The 20,579-nt window shown below is 40.3% G+C and overlaps 1 protein-coding gene across 1 annotated transcript; it reads left to right on the top strand.

Moving 5' to 3' along the window:
* Window positions 1-9,276: 9,276 nt before the first annotated feature.
* LOC143327806 (G-protein coupled receptor 26-like) lies at window positions 9,277-15,057 on the top strand. The gene is made up of 3 exons (XM_076742302.1): window positions 9,277-10,429; window positions 11,392-11,505; window positions 12,511-15,057. Exons 1-3 carry the CDS (start codon window positions 9,759-9,761, stop codon window positions 12,785-12,787), a joined length of 1,062 nt encoding a protein of 353 aa, XP_076598417.1. The 5' UTR covers window positions 9,277-9,758; the 3' UTR covers window positions 12,788-15,057.
* The last annotated feature ends 5,522 nt before the right edge of the window (window positions 15,058-20,579 follow it).

Genomic DNA, 20,579 nt, shown 5'->3' with positions numbered 1-20,579 from the left:
AACATCTGACAAATACAATAGACAAATTAGTGTCTCCAATACTCCAATACCCCTGAGGCCTTGTAAGAGAACAAGTCATGCTATGCTGTGACAAAGGGGCCGAGTGACGCTGGCTTCATCTTGTCATCCTACATCAAATGCACACACTTCCTTAACTTCCTTTAAGGTCACCCTTAAAGGTCACAATGCCTGTTTAAGTATGTATTTGAGTAGAAAGCAGGTTAATTGCTGAAAACAGTAAACAAGATTTGTTTGGTTTGTCGGGACTCTTGACCTCGACCTGGGGCGCATTCTTGACTGTCTGACCATATGGGACCAAAAGGAAAAGTTAACCCCAGGAAGACCTGTGTTGTTAAACCACCTATTGGCCTTATCAACTGATTTCCCTAATTGTGTGCATTTAAAAGAGCAGATTAATATTATGGGGCAAAACAACTTCTCCATTGTTCATATGTAGAAGGCAGGTTTATTTTGGACGTATATTCTGATATGCAAAGATTAGACAGCTATGACTCAACATGCTTCAGGATACAAGAGAATCCACAATGGCTGCTAATCCCCTGTCCGTAGCCAGAAGCAGCACATGGCAGCATAAGCTCTCCTGTCCTCCCTGCTATCACCTGCCTATTTACTGCCATGCCATCCCTACGGCGCTTTCAGCCACTCTCCTTCTCTTTCTCCTTTCCTCTCTCTCTCCATCCGCTAATCCTCTTTAAGGACATTACCTGCTAATATATCCAGTCAGAAGGTATAAAAGCCCAGCTATCTCTTTACTGCCATCGGCAGTACGCTAAATAGGCCATTAATGGAGGAAGGCAAATGGGGGATATCGTGGTTTTGACCCCAAATACCACTCAGATCCAGGTCTATCTGAGTGGCTGTCTGAGGTGTGTTTGGTCGCAAAGGGCTGAGGGAGAGGAAGGGGGTGGTGGTACAAGAGCTAAAGTGTGGTTGGCCTTCAGAGTTTGAGACATTTTGGAAGATCAAATGTTTCCTGTGTCAATTGCGATGGGTTTGTTAAAAGCACATAAAATGCCAGTTTCAGAATGAGGAAATCATTACAGGACATTTTTACTTAGACTAACATCCTACATGTCAAAGCCAGATGGGTCGACTTCACACACTGGTGCCCCCACATGGCAGAGAATTTTAACTTCAATATCCAGAAGTCATGTGAACTAATGTGAGTAAGCGGCATATGGCACCTATGGTTCATCTGTGATTTATTTATACAAATAAAAAGCAACAATTTGCGTTAGATTTTGGTGATACCATCTCTCTTTAGACTGAAGTCCTTATGTTGCTATTGAAAAGAGCTTATCTTAGCTCACTTTCTCACACAATGTCAGCATTCGATTTTACAATATTCCTACACTTGACACATTTTAGAAAGGATATCAAACATAAATAATCATATTTAGTGGGGCGGGATGATCTTCTTTATTTTGGCTGATAATATGTGTTTACTTCACAGGGAAAATATTTGCTTGGAGCTTTACATGCTGCGTCACGTAACCCCTGTATACTATGTCATCCTGCTGATGAGATGGAAAGTTTAAAGCAGAAAAAAACATGGCAGCAGCAATGTTCTTGAGTTTGTTGGTATATCCTATCAAATCAAATCAAATCAAATCATTAATTCATAGTAAAATGACTTAAATCTCAGTTATAGATTATCTTAATCCAAGATCATATTGTATAATTTGACCTAGAACATCTTTGCAGAACATCTGAGAAAAACAAATCAAGACAACAGTTTGTTCTGTGTTCCTGCTTATAGCAGCTTAACCCGCAGGCCTCTATGACCAACAAAGTTCAGTTGCTGACTTGGCCTCGAGGCAGGGCAGCTGTTCATTTTACTGCTAATGGAGTGCCACTGACATCACTTTAATGAGACGGCACTAATGAGTGCTGACAGCTCAGACAGCACACCACCGCCTCAGCTCACCTCTTCCAGGTTCAGCAGGCAGTGTACGGAGAGCAGAGAGTGCCCTCCTTTGGTCAAAACAGGAAATGACCACCGCAAGGCCCAGGAGTGCTCCAGCAAATAGATTCCCCCTGTCATTTCCTGTCTCTGTTACCTGTTAATATGAGGATTTAAATAGAGTAATATTGCATGTGTTTGATCACACATGGAAATCATTTTCAGAACTACAACAACAGCTAATTAAGCATGGCTATAACCTCAATAGGTGGTATACAATAGAATTGAATATGAATATGAATGAAAATTGAATTTTCCCCAATTAATAACAATTTGAAAATGAAAGAACTTTTAATAATCTTATATGTATATTATCTTATATCATGTTATACTTTTGCTATTTAAAAGCAGTCATTGCTTTCATATAATTTTCTATCCGTTAGAGGGAAGCACTGTAGCAAAAGTGTTATGCTGCACAATGATATGCCACACAATACTTCATGAAGGTGGAAAAAACAGAACAAGTGCAAATGTCTAATATTCTGATAAAATAATAGCACTGCGTTAGTGTTGTCTGTATTTTTCTCACAGAATCAGGAACTCTGTGAACTGTTGCTTGGAGAAATTTCGTAAAGATGTCAAAATCATTTTAAGTTCTTTCCCGCTACCCTCAGTGTGTGCTCAAACAGCCGTGAGTGTAATGAATTGTCGCAGCAGCAGTCCCGACTGTCAGGGAGGAGCAGGGGACAGACAGATCAGCGCATCCATCCACCCCCACCCAGACAGGGTGGGTGTAATGATGGGTGCCACTGCTGCGTGACAACAGAGGCTTCTTATCACAGCGAGTAGACAAAGAAACAGGACAGATCCCACTTTCCTCATTCCCCATGAAGGGATGCAGTAACTTCCTCCACACATCACGCTGAGGCCTTTAACAGAGCTTTTCACTGAGCCGAGTCGGTGAAGCAGCAACATTCGGCCATTCAATCACATTTTAGTCTCCCACTTCTGTTGCTTCTCTATGGTAAGGCTTTAATGGTCAGAGAAGACACTGAGTTATAATGTACTGTACTAACTGTCTGAACAGCATGCACTGAAACATTACCAAGGTTTCAAGTTTTCATTCTTTTTCATGTGTTTTTTTTTTCTTTCTGTGTTAGCTGTACATCTCTGAATGGACACATTGCATTAGGTTTCTGGAAAAAAACGACTCCTATTTCCAACCCATTACTTCTAATGGTTCTAATGCTGTGTATACTTGAAGCCATCAGCCCACATCCTAAGTGGAGAGTGTAGACAATTATTTCTCTAAAACTGTAGAACCAGACCAAAACAAAGCTGTAGCACAAAATGTTCTCCTCTCACAAGACTACATGTTCCTTAGCTGAGAAAGGGGGAAAAATCCTGTCAGGGCTCCAGAAGTATGGTCACGACAAATGACAGGCAGTTGTTACAAGTCAGGACTTCACTTTACAGCCCAGTGATTTTTCTGATAACTAAAGATGAGTGGAGGAGCATATCAATGACAACACCTTGTAATCAGACATCTCACCTCCTGCAGGGAGGGCAGCTAGCACAGCCAGGGAAGGAAAGGCTGTTTTAATTTAAGGCTAGCAAGCCTGTCAGTCCTGCACTTCAGAGGTGCTTATTTTATGTAACAAGTGCGAAATTAACGATACTACCATAACATTACTGAGGAGCATAGAAGAAAGAAACAGAGTAATACTCAAATTAGGCTTGGACAAGCTAAATTATTATTTAGAATAAAACAGCGTTTTGAGAACTATTTCTCTGTGCAATAGGGAAGCATCATGTCTTTCATTTATCTCTAGTTATGCTACTACAAAAAAGGGACCTGCAGAGACCCCTTGATTTATTTTCCAAAGTCAAATACAATGAATTTAACTGGTTATTACAAGTGCTTTAAATGCTACTAGTATTTGACCTTCATTGACATTTGTGCATTTATGAGCAAATATGCCCTCAAAAGATTAAAATCCAGTAACATATTTACATGCTAATGATTTAGCTGTTGCTTCTATGAGTCACCAAACCAACGTATGAAAGTATGAATCATGACATGGACAAGCACAGTGGCCATGTATGCGGATGCGAATCTCACTCTACAGAAGTGAGATGGCTGTCCAAGCACAAAGACAGAATAATAGGAAAAGACAGCCTCTGAAATTGTGCATGAGCCAGTTGGGGCTGCAGCCAGGCATGTGTTTATTCAGCCACAGGCACTAGTCATGGCACTGCTCTGCATCATACATACTGTATAGTATTTGCTATATGCTCACGTTTCTTTTTGTTACTTTTTTTAAATCAAGATCTGAAGGATATCTTTGATGGAGGAAATTCTTAAGATTTCTGTCCTTGTAGAAACATCTAATTCACACAAGAATTGAGGATTAGGCACACGCACAGAGAGATTTGTGGCTAACAGCAGAGGCCTGATAACAATGGAATAAAGCCAGTCAGCTTCAGGAACATGCAGCACATAGACACACATTTGATGACACTGCGTATGAAGGTCCTGACCTGTGCAATCACAATTTCTCATTAAGACTCATACTCCTCGCTTTGTTTAAAAAAAAACTACTGGGAGCTGCTTACTGTCATGCTCGCGTACAGCAATGTCACACTCATTACCAGAGAGAAGACATCAAAGCAGATGGGCGAGCATGATTAACTGAGTCTGGAATGGCTGCGAGAATTTATGTACAGCCAAGATACAGCCAGCCATTTGAGGTCTAACCAACAGGAAATCCTCAGTCTTTGGACCTACAGTAAAATCAAGATGAAAGTGGTGGAGTGAATACAGTAAGCTCTGTTTTTTAAGAACGGTGATACTGCTAGAGGAAGAAAATGCGGATAAAGATACAAACTTTACAACTGTCGTGGACAAATTGGAATCTTCATCATCTTGTGACTGAATGACCAGACCTAAAGCCACACTGACATTCCCAGCTGGGAAATAACCATGAGCTTTGCTTCAGTCGTAACAGCTTCTTCTCGAATCAAAGCATGGTGGAGAAAGTAAAGGTTGATGAAGCTGCGACTCCGCAAGTAGACACAGGAAATGTCCAGCTGAGCAGACAAATCAGTGCTACGGTCATTTTTATTTAGTTAATCCACAACTACACAAATCAGAGACTACTGACTGATGACATTGCTTTGTTTTCACAACATGTGGCTGACCACCACTTGATCTTGAGAACAGACTTGAGTCATGGCATCAAGAACTTTCCACTGGTTGGCCTTACGCTTGTTGTCGCCAGCTGATGGAAAACTCAAACCTCCAAAATTTTACTGCTTCAGTTTTCAGTTTTCTCAATCCATAGATGAAAGCTTGTCATCAAATTTATGTTAGAGCTGCAATAGTTTGGGAGGGTGTCCCTCATAGAGATCAACCCAGAGAGAGTGGTCTCCCTCTCTCTCTCATTGTTCTTATGGCCTGCAACTTTGCTCTTCTAGTTTGATCTCACTGCTCTCCTCTCCAGCACCAGCAAACAGCTGCTGTCAGCAAAAAACATCATAAAATCCCACTGTACACTCCCTGACCTGCTCCAAAAGGCAGTCAAAGTGAGAACTAGAGCTAGAGCTGAAAAATGAATATTGGATTTACATGCATTCATCAGGCGGCCTGATACACGTTTGTAAATGAATGACAGTGTTGTTTCATCTCTGCTGGCAACTTTTTTGTTAACACTATCTATAAATCTATAGGTGATATAATATGTGAGTCTTGTGTTTACAACTTGTTCTATTGCTTTCAATCAGCGAGAGATATCTATTACAGTCAGACACATTTACATCGAGGAATTGACCATTTATAGCAAATGGATATACAGTTAGAGTTGGCAGCAAAAGGCTCTGCTGTTTGAGTGAGCTCTCAATGAATCTGAGCAGCAACAAGGATTCTGCTGAGAGAGCTAATCCACCAAAACAAAATTATTGCTGCGGGGAGTGCATTATACCCCCAAAACAACGGAGCCACTGTCATCCAGTTTAGAGCACTAGAGTGACAAACAGTGATAGTGTTGTGTTGTAATTTCTGGACTATACACCTTCATGAATATGATCATATGATTAGGTGTTATGAGCCCCACACCTGTGAACTGTTCGGTTACTTTTACAACATACAAATATTTGCTGCCGTTCCCATTCCCTTCTTTTGCATCTCAAGCAGCTGCAGATGGTCTCTTGTTAAATGTTTGATCTGCCATATCGAACAGTGATGAACAATTTCCACTAAGTGTGTAAAAGAAGAATGGTTTTGGAGTGCATTTACAATCACTTCTGGGCTTCTTGAGATAAAAAAGAAATCTGCTCGAAATGTGAATGATGAAAAAACGTAGAGGTGTCTGCAGACACTTATGAAGGATTTTATATATGGCCATGTATGGCTGTAACCTTTCACCTTATTAACTCAGAGTCTGCAAGCAAATGAAATTGAACTTCATCCTATTTAGGGAAGCACTGCAGAGACCTGATGCTGTGTGGGGGAAAAATGTAGTTTCACCACCTGTTCCTTCATTATGTGGAAAGGGCAGAAGTGAAAAACTTCTCTCTCAGTGGAATTAATTAAAAAATCCGCACAGCCACTACTGTCAATTTGTCATTACGGATAATTTATAGGAGGGCTAGACAGCTGCACATGTGACCACTGTTATAACAAATAGACTGCTTTCTCTTATCCTTGTAGCCAGACAGTGGAGAAATCACTTCCAATTAAACACTATAGATCACATCCATGCCTTTTAATTTTACTCCTGGAACTAATGTGAGGAAAATCTTTTTTTTTTTCTTTTTTGCAAATGAGTAATTTTAACTTTCATCCTCAGCAGGGGGTCTCAGTGAACATGTTAATTTAAATTTTGAGCGAGCTCAGATGTATGGTGGTGTGTGACAGTGGTAAATGAGTCTATTCTGCATTCACAGAGCTGGTGAAAGTAGATATGACTAATATGGTCATACGTACTGTATATCGCAGTCTTCACATGAAAAAGTTCATTCTATAAGTTAATTTTTGTCTTGTTTGTATTTCACTGGAGATCACACCACCCACTACCGCAGCACATTACAGTGAGTAGAGGATGACAGAGAGTCACCGACGTCTTCTCCCATCAGCAGGGTGATCAGCAGACTGGCTGTCTTGCCTCTCTGTCTCGGACATGAAACCAGACCTACATCAAATAACAATTTGCTCTAATCTACTGGAGCAGTAGACGAGTGGAGTTTACTGCGTGTAGATGATTTAGACTGGGGCAAATGAGAAAAATCTGTGTTACTATCCATTGATTGTCTTAGAAGTGCAAGAACTTTTAAGCAAAAAGTGTAGACCTTGCAATGCTCTCCCTCATTTGTATGCGTCCTGTCTTCCATAAAAAAGTATAGTATAGTTATCAACTCAACTGCCTGACAGCAGATGTAGAAAATACAACTTGAATTACAACATCTGTAAGGTCACCAACTTAATATGCAGACCATTGCAGGCTAAACTGTTTTCCATTTGAAATGTTCTTTCAGTTGGTTGTTAACTGAATTAAAACATGATTTCAATATGTAATTCTCCTGAGCATCACTGAACCTTTATGTGCTTTTGCACACAGAGCACGTGATTCAAAAGTGGGATTCCTGTTCTTTTTGTAGTAGAGTTATATGAAGTAGTATGCTTGAAGCACCATGCTTTAGAACCAGTGCAAGTAATTTAGTTATCAGCAAGGTTACTGTGAAGGGTGTGTGGTAGTGATTTGCAGTAACAGCCACAGAGCCTAAATATATTTACCACCACTAATGTACCTCAGAGCAGTTTTGAGGTGCTTAGACTTTACTTGAGCATGTCCATTTTATGCTACTTTACGGTGGGAAATATTATACTTTTTACTCCACTCTGTTTATTTGATGGCTTTAACTACTAGTTATTTTACAGATTTAAGATTTTACATACAAAATATATGACCAGTTTATAAATATGAAACATTGCTATAGATTTAATTACCAAGCAGAATATAATGTAATTAAAGTGAGCTCTACCTCCATCAGCTAGAGCATTAAAATGCTGCTCAGATAGTACAGATCTCTTCCTGGTTTACAGTCTGGTGGTGATAATAATAAGCAGATAATATGATATAATAATGTAACATCAACATCTCTCTTGCTCGCTAACAATGCAGTGTGTTTATTTAAATTTTCTTTGAAACACATATTGTTTGTTCTTGACATATACATACAAAACACTGGATTTACCATTTCAACCCTAAAAAAGTAGCTCTGTATATTTTGCCAGGGCAGCCCAGCCCAACACTTGGATGATTTTTTAGATTTGGAATTTTGCCTGTCAGCTCATCCGCAAGTTCAGCATCACCTGATGAATAAAGTTAAAATCCAGTTTAGTGCATGGGCTGGGCAGGAAGCCCATTGACTGAGGTGGCCTCTTGACGACACTGTCTTCTAAGAAATTCCCAACTTCTGATGCGTTCACGTGAAGAGAGGCAGGTTTGGGACTCATCCTCCTGAAGGCTGAGGTCTCCACCAGGAACGTCTTTGAAGGCGTCCTCGTCATCAGTATCCAGTGTAAAATAAAACAAGTTACTCACGGAGCTACTCAAACCCACTCTAAATGAGCTTTGAATGACAATTAAGCCTGGACTTACCGGATGTCACCCCATGCAAAAAAAATAAGAAGAAAGAAAATAAGTAGCCTCCTTATCAGTCAGCGGTCAAACTGGTCCAGATTTATTCAGTGACGGTGGAAAAATGTCAATCTTAGAAAGTGACTGGAGGAGGATCCTCGATGTGAATGCAATCAATATTTCTGCGTATTATTTACTTGAAATGTTGAAACAGAAACAAATCTCGAGGTAGAAGTGTGCAAAACAAAGTACGCCCTCCTGTAAGACTGGAGGCTGTGCACAACATTGCTGTATGCCAGAGGCGGTGGTACGGCTGTACTGTTGACTAATAACATGGATGCAGGATTGAGCAGTTCAGTCACACTGCCTCCATTTAAAGCTCCATATAAGGCTCTGAACATCGCACTGAGGCTCCTCTGGGTCTCCCTCTATCGCGATGAGCTGTGGGTTAATCATAAGTGTTTGCTGCTCAGAAATTTTAACAAAGTCACCATGGTGATGTGATTCTGTCTTGTCAGGCACTGAGTGCAATAATAAAATATGAATACTAAGAATCATAATTCAATAACAATACTGTACGATGTTAATATTCACGAACTTGATTGATCTACGTATGCAGCCTCGGCGTTTATTTTCATTACAGCTCATTACCAAAACTGCTGTGCGACGTGATGCTCATGACGCAGTTGTACGTCGTGCTTCTATTTTTACACTAAAAAGCTATTTTTGAACAGGGGTGCACCAACGTGCTTTAGACTCTGACAGAGAAGCCAATATAAGGAGCTGGAGAGGGCGACAGCCTGAAGTACTTCTGTCATTTTCAAAGCTGCCATCGTGTCAATGCGCAATTGCGCAGCCAGGAAACCCTGAGCGGTGAGACCAGTGGCATGCCAAGTGTGCTTGAAAAGTACCGCAGCGCCTGACGAGAACCAGCCTCCTGCGGTGACCCCATTCCCATGATACGGAATTTCACATTCCCTCATAATGATCAGGTGAGCTTCTTCCTCCATGAATTCACTCCGACCTCACCGTGGATGCTGGTGGAGGGACCGCTTCGTTTACTGAAGACAGTAGGCGCTAGGAGAGGATAAGCATGACAGTGTATTGGATGTGATGTGACTGCAACTCACGATGACAGTCCGCATCAGTACTGTGGATGCGCTCATCAAAAGTCTGGATATTTGAGAGGAGGCACCATGGACGCAGCGGACGTAGTTGCTTCCGTGTTGGTTTTGGGGATTATTATCGTATCGTTGCTGTCCAACGTTGTGGTGCTGATCTGCTTTCTGTACAACCCGGAGATCCGCAAACAGGTACCTGGTCTTTTCATTCTCAACTTGACGTTTTGCAACCTGTTGCTAAGCGTGTCCAACATGCCACTAACTCTGGTCGGGCTCATCACCACGGGCCACCCCGGAGGCAGCGGCTTCTGTCAAATTGTGGGTTTCCTCGACACTTTTCTCACCACAAACTCAATGCTCAGCATGGCAGCTCTCAGCATTGATAGATGGGTGGCGGTGGTGTTCCCGCTGAGCTACCACTCAAGAATACGGCACCGGGACGGAGTGATAGCGCTAGGATACACGTGGATACATTCCCTTTGCTTTTCCACAGTGGCCACCTGCCGCTCATGGGTCGGCTACCATCACCTTTACGCATCGTGCACTCTCTGCAATGTCAGGGCGAAGGGAGCCGGGACGCAGTTTATCATTTTTACCGTGGCTTTGCACGCTCTAACTTTCCTCCTCACGCTGATCGTGTTGTGTGTAACGTATCTGAAAGTGCTGAAAGTTGCAAGGTTTCACTGTAAACGCATCGACGTGATCACTATGCAGACGTTGGTGCTGCTTGTGGACATTCACCCCAGGTAAACAATGATAAGAGATGCATTCAGTCTAATCCATTTTCCTTTTAATGCATTTCTCTTCCACTGAAATGTTTCTATCTGTTCCTCTGTTCCTTTTTATTTTGTCCAGTGTGTGACATGTTGATCCCGTAGCTAAATAAATAAATAAATAAATAAATAATCACAACATGCACCAGTGAAGGTTAAGACATTGTGCGTGTCAAGACAAAAACAGATGTGTTCATGCAGAACATCAACATGATGATAATGGTGGTGAATTTTCTGTTCTTTGCCTTGGGAACAGTACTGAATCAGACAGTTGATGACAGAAAAATTATTTTGACACTGAACCTATTTATCTAAACTGTAAATTATTTGAAGCTCCAGCTTGAAAATTTGCTGTCACTCTCTGTTTTATAACATTTGGACAGTTCATTAGCCAAAATAAGTTAGCTCAAAATGTCACCTAGGATTCTTCACTATAAATTGTAATAACCAGTTCATCAATTATTTGCAAAAAATATATATATTGTACTAATTGACAATGAAAGTAATTACTTGCAGTAGTTAGCTGCATCCCTACACTGTCTAAAATAGATTTTCATCTAATTAAAAAAAAACACAGTGTACCCACAAAACTTTCTGGAGCATCCCTCTACTTTGAAAGTGCTGTACTGATGATAAATGAAACCTGCTGGCAGTCACTGCTTACATGTCTCACGAAGGTCAGCGATGTCTTCCTCATGTTTTCAGTTTCTATCATTTGCTCTCCATCCCGATTTAGTCAAATAATTAAACTTTGAATAGCTTCCCATTTATATAATTGATATCTGTGAAGTGTGAAATTTCCCAATTGTAATCCGCACAGTTCGCTGCTTTCATCACGTCCATCCCACATGTTTTCTCTGTGGACTGCTTCATTATGTCTGCATGTCTCTGATCATGCCTCCTGGGTAGATAATGGTACCTGTCTGCTTTGGCAGTGTGCGCCAGAAATGCTTGGATGAGCAGAAGCGGAGGAGGCTGAGGGCCACCAAGAAGATCAGTACATTCATCGGCACATTTGTGGTGTGCTTCACCCCTTACGTAATTACAAGGTGAGCAGAGATAATCATCATGAATATGGGTTTTTGTGTGAGTATGCATATGTGTGAGGTCTTCCACACCATGTGAAGGTTTGCTGCTCTTTCCTGTCTTTTTAAGCACATGACTGAAAAGAATCATAGCATCAGGGAGATAGACAATTGAACTGTGGTTGGATTCCGCATATAATGTCTTTGCTCAGCAATTAAAAAAATGTTTAAAATGACCTTCCTCATTCAGTTTAATAAGTAGAACAACTCTCCTAAGACTTTACGTGTATTTGTAAGAGGGATTCTGGGTTTTCACTTACCTTATTGTGGCTGCTAATGTGGTTACTTGGCTAATCGCCTGAATACGGTTGGCAATAATTATTTTTGTTATCTGGTAACATTTTAAACATTTTTGACAGCTTCCTTTTCATGATGTCATATCTTATTGGGTCTACAGACATTTCTAATCCTTGTCCCTGAGCCTCCATTACCGAGGAGATGAGAGGGAGAGCGACAGAGACAGAGAGAGATAGCAAATGAGTCTGTGATTGTATCACTGGCTCTCATTAGCATTAGCTCCAGTATTAATGGTGGCAACCTGTCAGAAGCTGTTAGAAGTGTGGTATGGAAATAGAAAGGAAGCACATTAGGAGCTGTGTGGTGGTGAGACACATTAGACTTAAGGAGATCATACTAATTAAGAAGACAGATAAACAACAACACAATGCTCCTGTTGGTTTTCACTTTGTCTTGGCTTCAATTTGATTTGATTTATTTGGACAAATCAACAGTAAAAACACTGGATTTGTTGTAAAGTCCAGAAGCTGCAAAATTGACACCCATCAGTTCACATTCCCAAGCACAGTGATGACATTTCTGTGAAGTGAAATGATGACATTTTCAAAATATTACAGCACTGGGGGAGGGTTGCTTTAGATGTCTTCCACTCCAATTACACTGGCCTAACTGCTGCATTTTGCTCATGGATGGCATGTGACTTTTTTTCTCTTTTTGCTTGATTTGAGGCAGAATTGTAGAGCTCTTCTCCCCAGGGCCCATAAGCCCTCACTGGGGTGTGCTGTCCAAATGTTTGGCCTACAGCAAGGCAGCAAGCGACCCGTTTGTCTACTCATTGCTGCGTCACCAGTACAGGAAGACCTGCAGCCTTCTGGCTAACAAAGTCCTCAAGAGGAGCCCACTCAACTCCTCCTCCCTCAGGATGGAGAACAACGCAGGGAGGAGCAACACCAACTCCAACACAACCAACAACATTCAACCACCCGCCAACAAGTCACTTGGCCAGTAAAGGTCATCACTTTCAGAGACAGTTAGGGTACTTTACTGTCCTAAAGGTGCAAGCCAATCACCAGAATAAATGTATTGTGCATTTCTGCAAGCCACAGCTACACTGAATCTTTGTTTCTTTTCATTTTGATTTTCCCTTGTCTGCAGTGACAATGCTATGGCTAACTTCTGGTTAGGCTTATAGGCACAGAAAACACTTGGTTTGGGTTAGAAAAATATGTTTTGCTGGAAAATGTCCCGACATCTGGTCAAAAATACCTGGTGTTGTCACAAGAAACACGGCTGGAAAATGCCTGGATATCTTAGAAAAAATACGCAGTTTTGTTGCCCTAAACACAGCTTGGAAATGTCCCAAAATCTTGTTAAACATATCCATTATTGTTACAAGAAACACGGCTGGGATCAGTGGTCAATTTTCAAAGGTAGTTGTCTGCTGGTTGGCCACCATCACCACCTCCTCCAGATGAGAAATTCAGCTCATATACATGTGCTGGTAATTTGATTGACATCACTTTGGTACTTATTGTAGAAATACTGATACAATCCATAAGAAACATATAAATTCAAAATATCCGTGGCTTGAAGAAACATACAATGGCAACTTTTTATTCTGGGGACTGGGCTGAAAGAAGAGGTTGGATCTGATTTCTTACTTTGAGGTTAACAGTCATGAGAAAGGAGGTATGATAGATTGATCTGTGTGTGATAGTGTAACATCAGAGTGAACAAGCTTGTCACGCTTGTTGACAGACAAGGCTGGTAATGTCCTCTATTTTTCTTATTGCCAACAAAAGACCAAGACCAATGCACAAGTCCGTCTTCATATTTCCCAGCTACTGAGAACATAAATCTTAAAAATAGATCACAGATAAATACTTTCATTAAAAAAAAAAAAAAGAAAGACTAAATCATTTCCCTAAATAGCTGGGCACTGCAGTTTTTTGCTCATGCCTTAAACAAGAGTAAAATGTGCATTTGTAGGGGACTACTTTCAGAGGCAGATTTGGGAAATATTTACAGCAGCAGGACTATGCTCATGGGATTAACTCAAAATAAACTACAGTGCTCATGTTCATGGTAATGAAGGAACATGTCATCCTGTGCTACAGTGTGGCTCGTAGCTGTGTTTTTGGATGACAATGGAGGTCTATCGCACAGAGAAATAAGCTACATCACTCTATGGCTACACCGTTATTAATTGTCAGTGGGATCAATTCATTTAAAAATATCTAATATCATAAGCCTTATCCTTTAGAAGAATAGACCGACCACTTTTGTAGGTTGTGCGTGTAGATTGTAATGGCATTTCAATACAAGTGGAATACAGTCTTTCCCTGCAGTTTCTAATGAGATGACTTTGTAGCATACTGGTAAATTTAACATGGAAACAAACATTATGGTGTTTCATTTGTTAATTGTGTCATTAAAGGTTCAAACAGCAGTCCAAATGTGAGAGTGTACCCCCACCTCCAAAATTTCAAGGCCCGGGAACCTGCTGTCACTCCCATGTGGACTAACACTAGGCTACAACTAAAGCTTAGGTATTAGCATATCTGATGCTGTTGAAGGTTTGATCAAGTCAGTCATGTGTTAATGCAAGAGTAAAAAAGTGTTTTCATTACCTCAAGTTGGTATAGTTGTAAATTAAAAAGGGAAAACCAGTGTTTGGGCCTTTAAATGTAAGAAGTTTAATATCTCACCTGAACTGATCTCAATGATGATTGTCTGGCTGAATAAAGTACTATATGTGTTCAAGGATAATATAAAACAGATGACTTTTTCAGTGCAGTCAGGTCGGATGCACTGCAATGCACCACACTGATGGTTTAATTGAAATAACTGTATATTGTAGCTGGGAGGCCTGAGTTCTGAAGTGCCTTTTAGACTATGAGCTCTCTGATTTAATCAAAACACAGCAGAGGAAACCTTTCACATTCTGTCATTTGCTCGGTATTCTGTGCCGTGTTTAAGCGTGATGATAGAGACTGTAACACAGTTTGGTCAAATTGTAGTAAAGTTTGTTTAATTTGTAATGCGATCACGTATTGTTGCATAAGGCAAAACAGGGTGAAATATTATTTGAATGTGGTAGCAACTATTCAGTGATGTGTAATTAACATTCCAGCTCATGCCATATGAGCGACTGTGTGATGTCTGCGTTGTAAAAATGAGTCATTTTGACAACACTGGCAAATCAGGATGTTGTGTTTTTACTTTACTGTGACAGTATAAAGGATTTAAAAGGCGTAAAATCTATTTATTTTTGTCAAAAGTGTGTTTGATTTTTGCTAAATACATTTGTGAATATATTGCAATAAATGCTGTGCATTTTGACATTTTAAGATATTCTTCGTGTACATTTATTAACATTTGAATTCACTGCTATATGATTTGAAATGATGCACAGACAGGTCATCAATTTTTTACTTGAAGAATGCTGTGCCAAAAGAAAGTCTGCCAGATCTTAACACCTTTATTCTCCCATGCTGATTAAGTCAAGGAGATGGAATAATTAATTTGAAAAATTATTTAAGATGTGTTCCACCCACCACTGCTGCTGCTGCTGATGTGGCAGCAGAACAAAGGCTTTGAACAAAAGCATCAGGGCTGAGAGTTAGAGGCTTTCTTAATTGCATAGCATCTAAAAGGAGTGGGAAAAGAAGAAAAGGAGACAAAAAAAGAGAGGAAAGTAGGCACTACCCCACCAAGTTCAGGCAGCCGTGTCAGTAATAAAAGATTCAGGGAATCTGCATCATCCATCCTCCTCAACCTCATCAGAAACCAAATTTCTATCATCTATCATCAACTCTCTGGTTAGCCGCCTCCTTTCCCTTTACCCACGATGATAATAAGTGCCTGAAACAATATCTATTCTGTCCCTGTCAAATACATGAAACAATCATGACTTGACACCCATCAAAGCTGCCTCCATTGGTTTTTATTATTCTCCAAGGGGGGCAAAAACTGCATTTACCATCACTGCATTCACAGAGCATGCCAACTAGGGACAATTACTGGAAAGTATTTAGAAAGTTTGGAAGGATCCCCAGTCTGGAGGTGTGCGTATACCTAATCTCCCTGGGAGACTCAGTGAGTGGGTGAGAGGCAGACACAAACCTGGCATACACGAAACGCTGTGTACAGACCTTGTTATTAAGCCACGGTGCGTAGGAAGTACAAGAAAGCAGAGGAGGAAGGCAGAGAAGATGATTGCACTGGCTGACTTCACACAACCGAGGTGTCAGGGCAAGAGTTGTTTTCCCAGCCTCATAACGTAAAAGTTGTCATCAAATGCTGCATGAAGGGAAGATTTCTCATTACACATTTGGGTTGCTGTGTGTTTGTTGTGTTTCATGAGCTCCAAATGCAGAAATTGGTGAAAATGTATCTTGAATACTTTGCCATTTACTGATTTCACCATGTCTCTTTAATTGCATGCCATGCTGCCAAGCAGTCATAGTGCAGCCATCTGCACAGTGCCATCTGACTTTACTGTGCAAGCGATTACAGTTCCTTATGTCTGATACAGATTGTTAGGGCAAATAGAAAGATGCGCACAGTATGTCCAAATGTGGCATAAGCAGCTGACTGCAAGCTCAGATGCAAAACCTGATAGACACACAAAATGTCTTGGCTGGACCATGAAATTAGTGTAAGCATTTAAGTTTAAAACAGCTGAAATAAATTTGGAAAAACAAATGAATAATAGCTTTAATTTACGAAGAGAAGAAACAAAGAGCCACGGGAAAGCTAGATGTCTTTAATATATGTACTTTTAACCGGCTGCGTAGTCAAAGAAAGAGCCTTCAAATTGCGCAACACATCCACAGCAACTGGAGTCACCCATGCACAGCAACGTCTTTTCATCAGCAACACAGAACTGCAGAGCTAATGCGTGATCCACGAATATTGAGAAAACTTAACTGATTGATCTTCTTACTTTCTTTATGCCAACAAAAGAGCTAACAATTTGTCAAATGGTACAAATACAAAGCAGGTGTTACACATCAGTCTGTGTTCAAACATCACAAATGACTTGATCACAGCAACCGGAACATAAGCTGTAGTATGTGCTTCCATTATGTCTTATTGTCTCACTTCACCACTCTGGGCTTTACTTGAACAACAGCCTTACAGGCATGTCCGTAACTCTGCCAGAAGAGCTATTAGAATGACTACTGGCTGGGAATCATGGGAATGTTGGAAACCAGATGTCACCGTATTCCCCATGCCCTAAAACAAACAGCCTGAACTGCTTAGAGAACAAATAAAAAAAGATCATCTATTTCTGTCCTGGAATGCTGTATTTGTTTTTGCTCTGGGCTGTAAAGTTATTTTTCTTTGGTCTCAAATGCCATTTGCAGCAGTGTGTAAAGAGTATCACTGCCTTGAAGTTAAAATCTCGTACTTCTGATACACAGTTTTGAAGACCTTACAATGCTCATTGTAAGGTAAAGCACATTGTCAAAAAAGCTAAATCAAAGTTTTGGACAAATTCAGATGTTGACCTGATGATGATGCAAGATGAACAGTCGAGGGATCACCAAAGATAACAAAGAACATATGTGTGTGTGTCAAATTGCACTGTAATCTATCCAATGGTTGTTGAGACATTTCTGAACCACAAATGTCAACCTCATGGTGGCACTAGAGGCGAAGTCAGGGGATCACTTAAGTCTGTAGTTACTGAGATATTTCAGTGTGGACCAATAGACTGACAGACATCTTTAGAGCCGCTTGCATGTCTGAAAATCTCAACCACTGACTAAGAAAACGAATAGCATGAAAAAATGATGCAGTATTTATACAACTGTATTATTGTAGATTGCTGGACCTGCCAAATGAATGCAATGCAATTTACACACCAGTAATTTTATAGCATATGTCATTCAGTGACAGAAATGCAGAAATGGCATCCATGGTAGCCTCATGTAACTAAGTGCATTAATGACATGAGTTTCCTCATAATCCATACAAAGCAAGATGTGATGGTTTCTCTTCTGTAGTAATAGATAATCATCTGACAGTACTCTGCATAACTGAAGCACCTCATTGATCCAAAGAAATAAAGGCAATTAGGAATTTAACCCAATCTGGCTTCTGCATGAATAGATTCCAGTGTACAGCTAGAAGATCTGTAAGAGCCACCTTTTCAGCAATTGCTCAAGAAAAATCAGCGGATGGGTTAAAAGATAACATTAAAATTACATTTGCGTGCTGTCCTAATGGCACCAGTTACACATTTGAGGTTGTGTACAACTGCGAGAGATTTATGTCTTCTTCAAAGTTCATGTCACTGTCGTGTGTAAATTTCTGAATTTTGATGCAAGAAAGAGGCAAAGACAAGAGAGAGAGAAAAATATAAAGACTCACACAGAAATGGAAAGAAAAGATGAGCCTATAGAGACACACTTGACTTGCACAAACACAAACACAGTCTTCTTCTTCTCTTGCAGCTGCATCATATCTTTCAGTCGAAGCAGAGACAGTGGCTGCTACTCAAAGTGTAGCTTCATGTCTGAGTCACATCTACAGCTGAGTAATGCTGCCCTGAATCAAACAACAGCAAAACTCCCAGGGAGGGACTTCTGCAACACTTGGCGCTTATAAATAGATCACAGGGCAAAAAATCTCTGTTTTCTTTTTTATTCCTAATCAAAATTCAAGACAAGGCAGCAGACACATTAAGGTGTAAAGACGATGCTTTTATTTGCATGTGAATACGAAGTGAATCAATTTGCATTCAAATATTTGCTACGGGTATCATGAGTGCTTCTTGAAGAACACTCAAGAGTGCTCAATGATATCCTGCATGGCCACAGTTACGAGGCCCACTGTGGATGTCGAAACATTTTGGTGCCTGCTGACAGTTAATGAGAGTATGATGCATGGAGCTTCAGCTGTCAGAGTGAGTCATTTCCAACCATCTGTTTAATGATCAGAATATACGATAACTGGTGAAAGTTTTGGTGAATATCTGATTTGGATGTACAGCAGATGGCTTCCGGAGAAACTTTTGATTGGTATCATCATCTGGCAGAAATGTTAGATTTTTTTATTAAAGTAATTTCTGTTTTGACAAAATTGGTCAGGAGAAGGAATAATGGCAAATATAGCACACACTGATAATAAATAAGTAAATAAGTTAATGTGATTTACTCTCTGTTATTTATGGTGTGACTCTCCCTGGTCTCATGTAAGAAAAGAAGCTTTTTATTTATCTAAGTCAGTGTTTGCAGGGCTTGTGTGGGTGGCAATGATAGATATTCAGCTGTGAGGGATGAATAAATGTGCTGTAGATTAGAATTTGGTGAGATGTAAGATGAGTCTCTTCTGTGAAATAAAATCTTTTTGTCCAGAGATGAGTTCTTTAAAATATCTTTCCCCTACAAATGAGCCACAGCTTGTGCATGCCCTGAAGTGGACGGAGGAAGTACAATACATCAGCTACGACATAGCTGCATCAGTTTCAAGCAACCTGATACTAAGCTAAGTGCGGCAAATGCTGTTTGGTCTTTTCTGAGTCTGGTCTGACCTTCATGTCTCCAGTTAGCATGCTGCACGTGCTTAACGGTGCTGCCCAGTGTACAATTAGACTTACACTGCTTCTTTATTGATCCCAATTTGGGAAAAAATTAATTTGGGAAATTAATGCACAAATTCAGGCAGCTGCCTCCTACTTCATCGACAGAGTGCTGCACGCAGACTCTCAGCTTGCTAAAATCCATTACCTTGACTCGGCAGTGAAATGAAATGACAGTGAAATGAAATCAATTTCTTTTGCTCAACATCCATGAGACATTTTAAAGTCCATGGCTTTATTAAGTAAAGGCAGGCTTTATTGAGTAAAGGCATTTCAGTGGCATAACAATTAAGTAATTAATCCATGAAAATTGTCATTTTCAGTCTTCTATCTATTCACAGCCACTTAACTTATTTCCCCAGCATCAAATAGACACACACAGCTGTACCTTTGCTTTTTGTCATTTTGCTATAAAACCCTCGGATAAACCTAGAGCTATGAGCTGATGCTTTGAAATGAGTCTGACAGGTGATTCCACCTTTTTCATTACACTGCTGTCAACTGTGGTGAAGGCTGTGTGTGATAAAAATGTGCCAAAAAGGCCCACTCTGACATGAGGAACCATTAGAAATCCCATCAGACAATAAATGAGATCAAAGAGGGCCCCATCTAAACTGACACAGGGAGAACAAAACCTTTTCCTTTATCTATTTATTTATTTATTTTTAGAGAAGGTTAAAGGTAAAGCAGAAGTGAAGACACCACTCAGGGCTGTGTTATATTTTAACAGAAAGCATTCACTGTTTTCATGGCCTGAGAGAAAAAAAACAGAATATCCACTAATACTGAGTGACACAATGTGGTGAGTGTGATGCTGAAATGCAACAGGATGTGACTTTAGCTCAGTGGCCATTTATGCTTTTTTTCCAGCCTTGTTCCACTCAGTCAATATCCTCAACCACAGAGGAAATCTAGAGGAGAAATGTAAGGAGATTGTCATTATAAGGGACTGAGAAAACCCAATTGGAGGGATTGGGAATCTATCAAAAAGGGCAGAGAACAAAACTAATCCACACAATCATTGTTTCAGCCAGCTAAGAGACCATGGCTTAGGGAAAATCCATCAAGTCATTTCATTAGGAGAGATGTGGACACAATGGAGCTGAGGTCAAATGTACAAGCAAGCGCATGTCCTGTGAAAAGGAGGATTACTGTCAAGTAAAGAAATTTGACAACAATAACCATGGGACTGGAATTGCAGATGTCTTGT

The sequence above is a fragment of the Chaetodon auriga genome, chromosome 11 (genome assembly GCF_051107435.1).
Source record: "Chaetodon auriga isolate fChaAug3 chromosome 11, fChaAug3.hap1, whole genome shotgun sequence".
In the NCBI taxonomy this organism is placed as follows: domain Eukaryota; kingdom Metazoa; phylum Chordata; class Actinopteri; order Chaetodontiformes; family Chaetodontidae; genus Chaetodon; species Chaetodon auriga.
The sequence above is the reverse complement of the archived record's forward strand: the minus strand, read 5'-3'. Positions and strand labels throughout refer to the sequence as shown.

Bases quoted from the DNA above. Each gene is read 5' to 3' on its own strand.
- LOC143327806 (XM_076742302.1), top strand. From the start codon at position 9,759: ATGGACGCAGCGGACGTAGTTGCTTCCGTGTTGGTTTTGGGGATTATT. The intron at 10,430-11,391 runs GTAAACAATGAT...CTGCTTTGGCAG, and splicing joins CTTGTGGACATTCACCCCAG to TGTGCGCCAGAAATGCTTGG. The intron at 11,506-12,510 runs GTGAGCAGAGAT...GATTTGAGGCAG, and splicing joins ACCCCTTACGTAATTACAAG to AATTGTAGAGCTCTTCTCCC.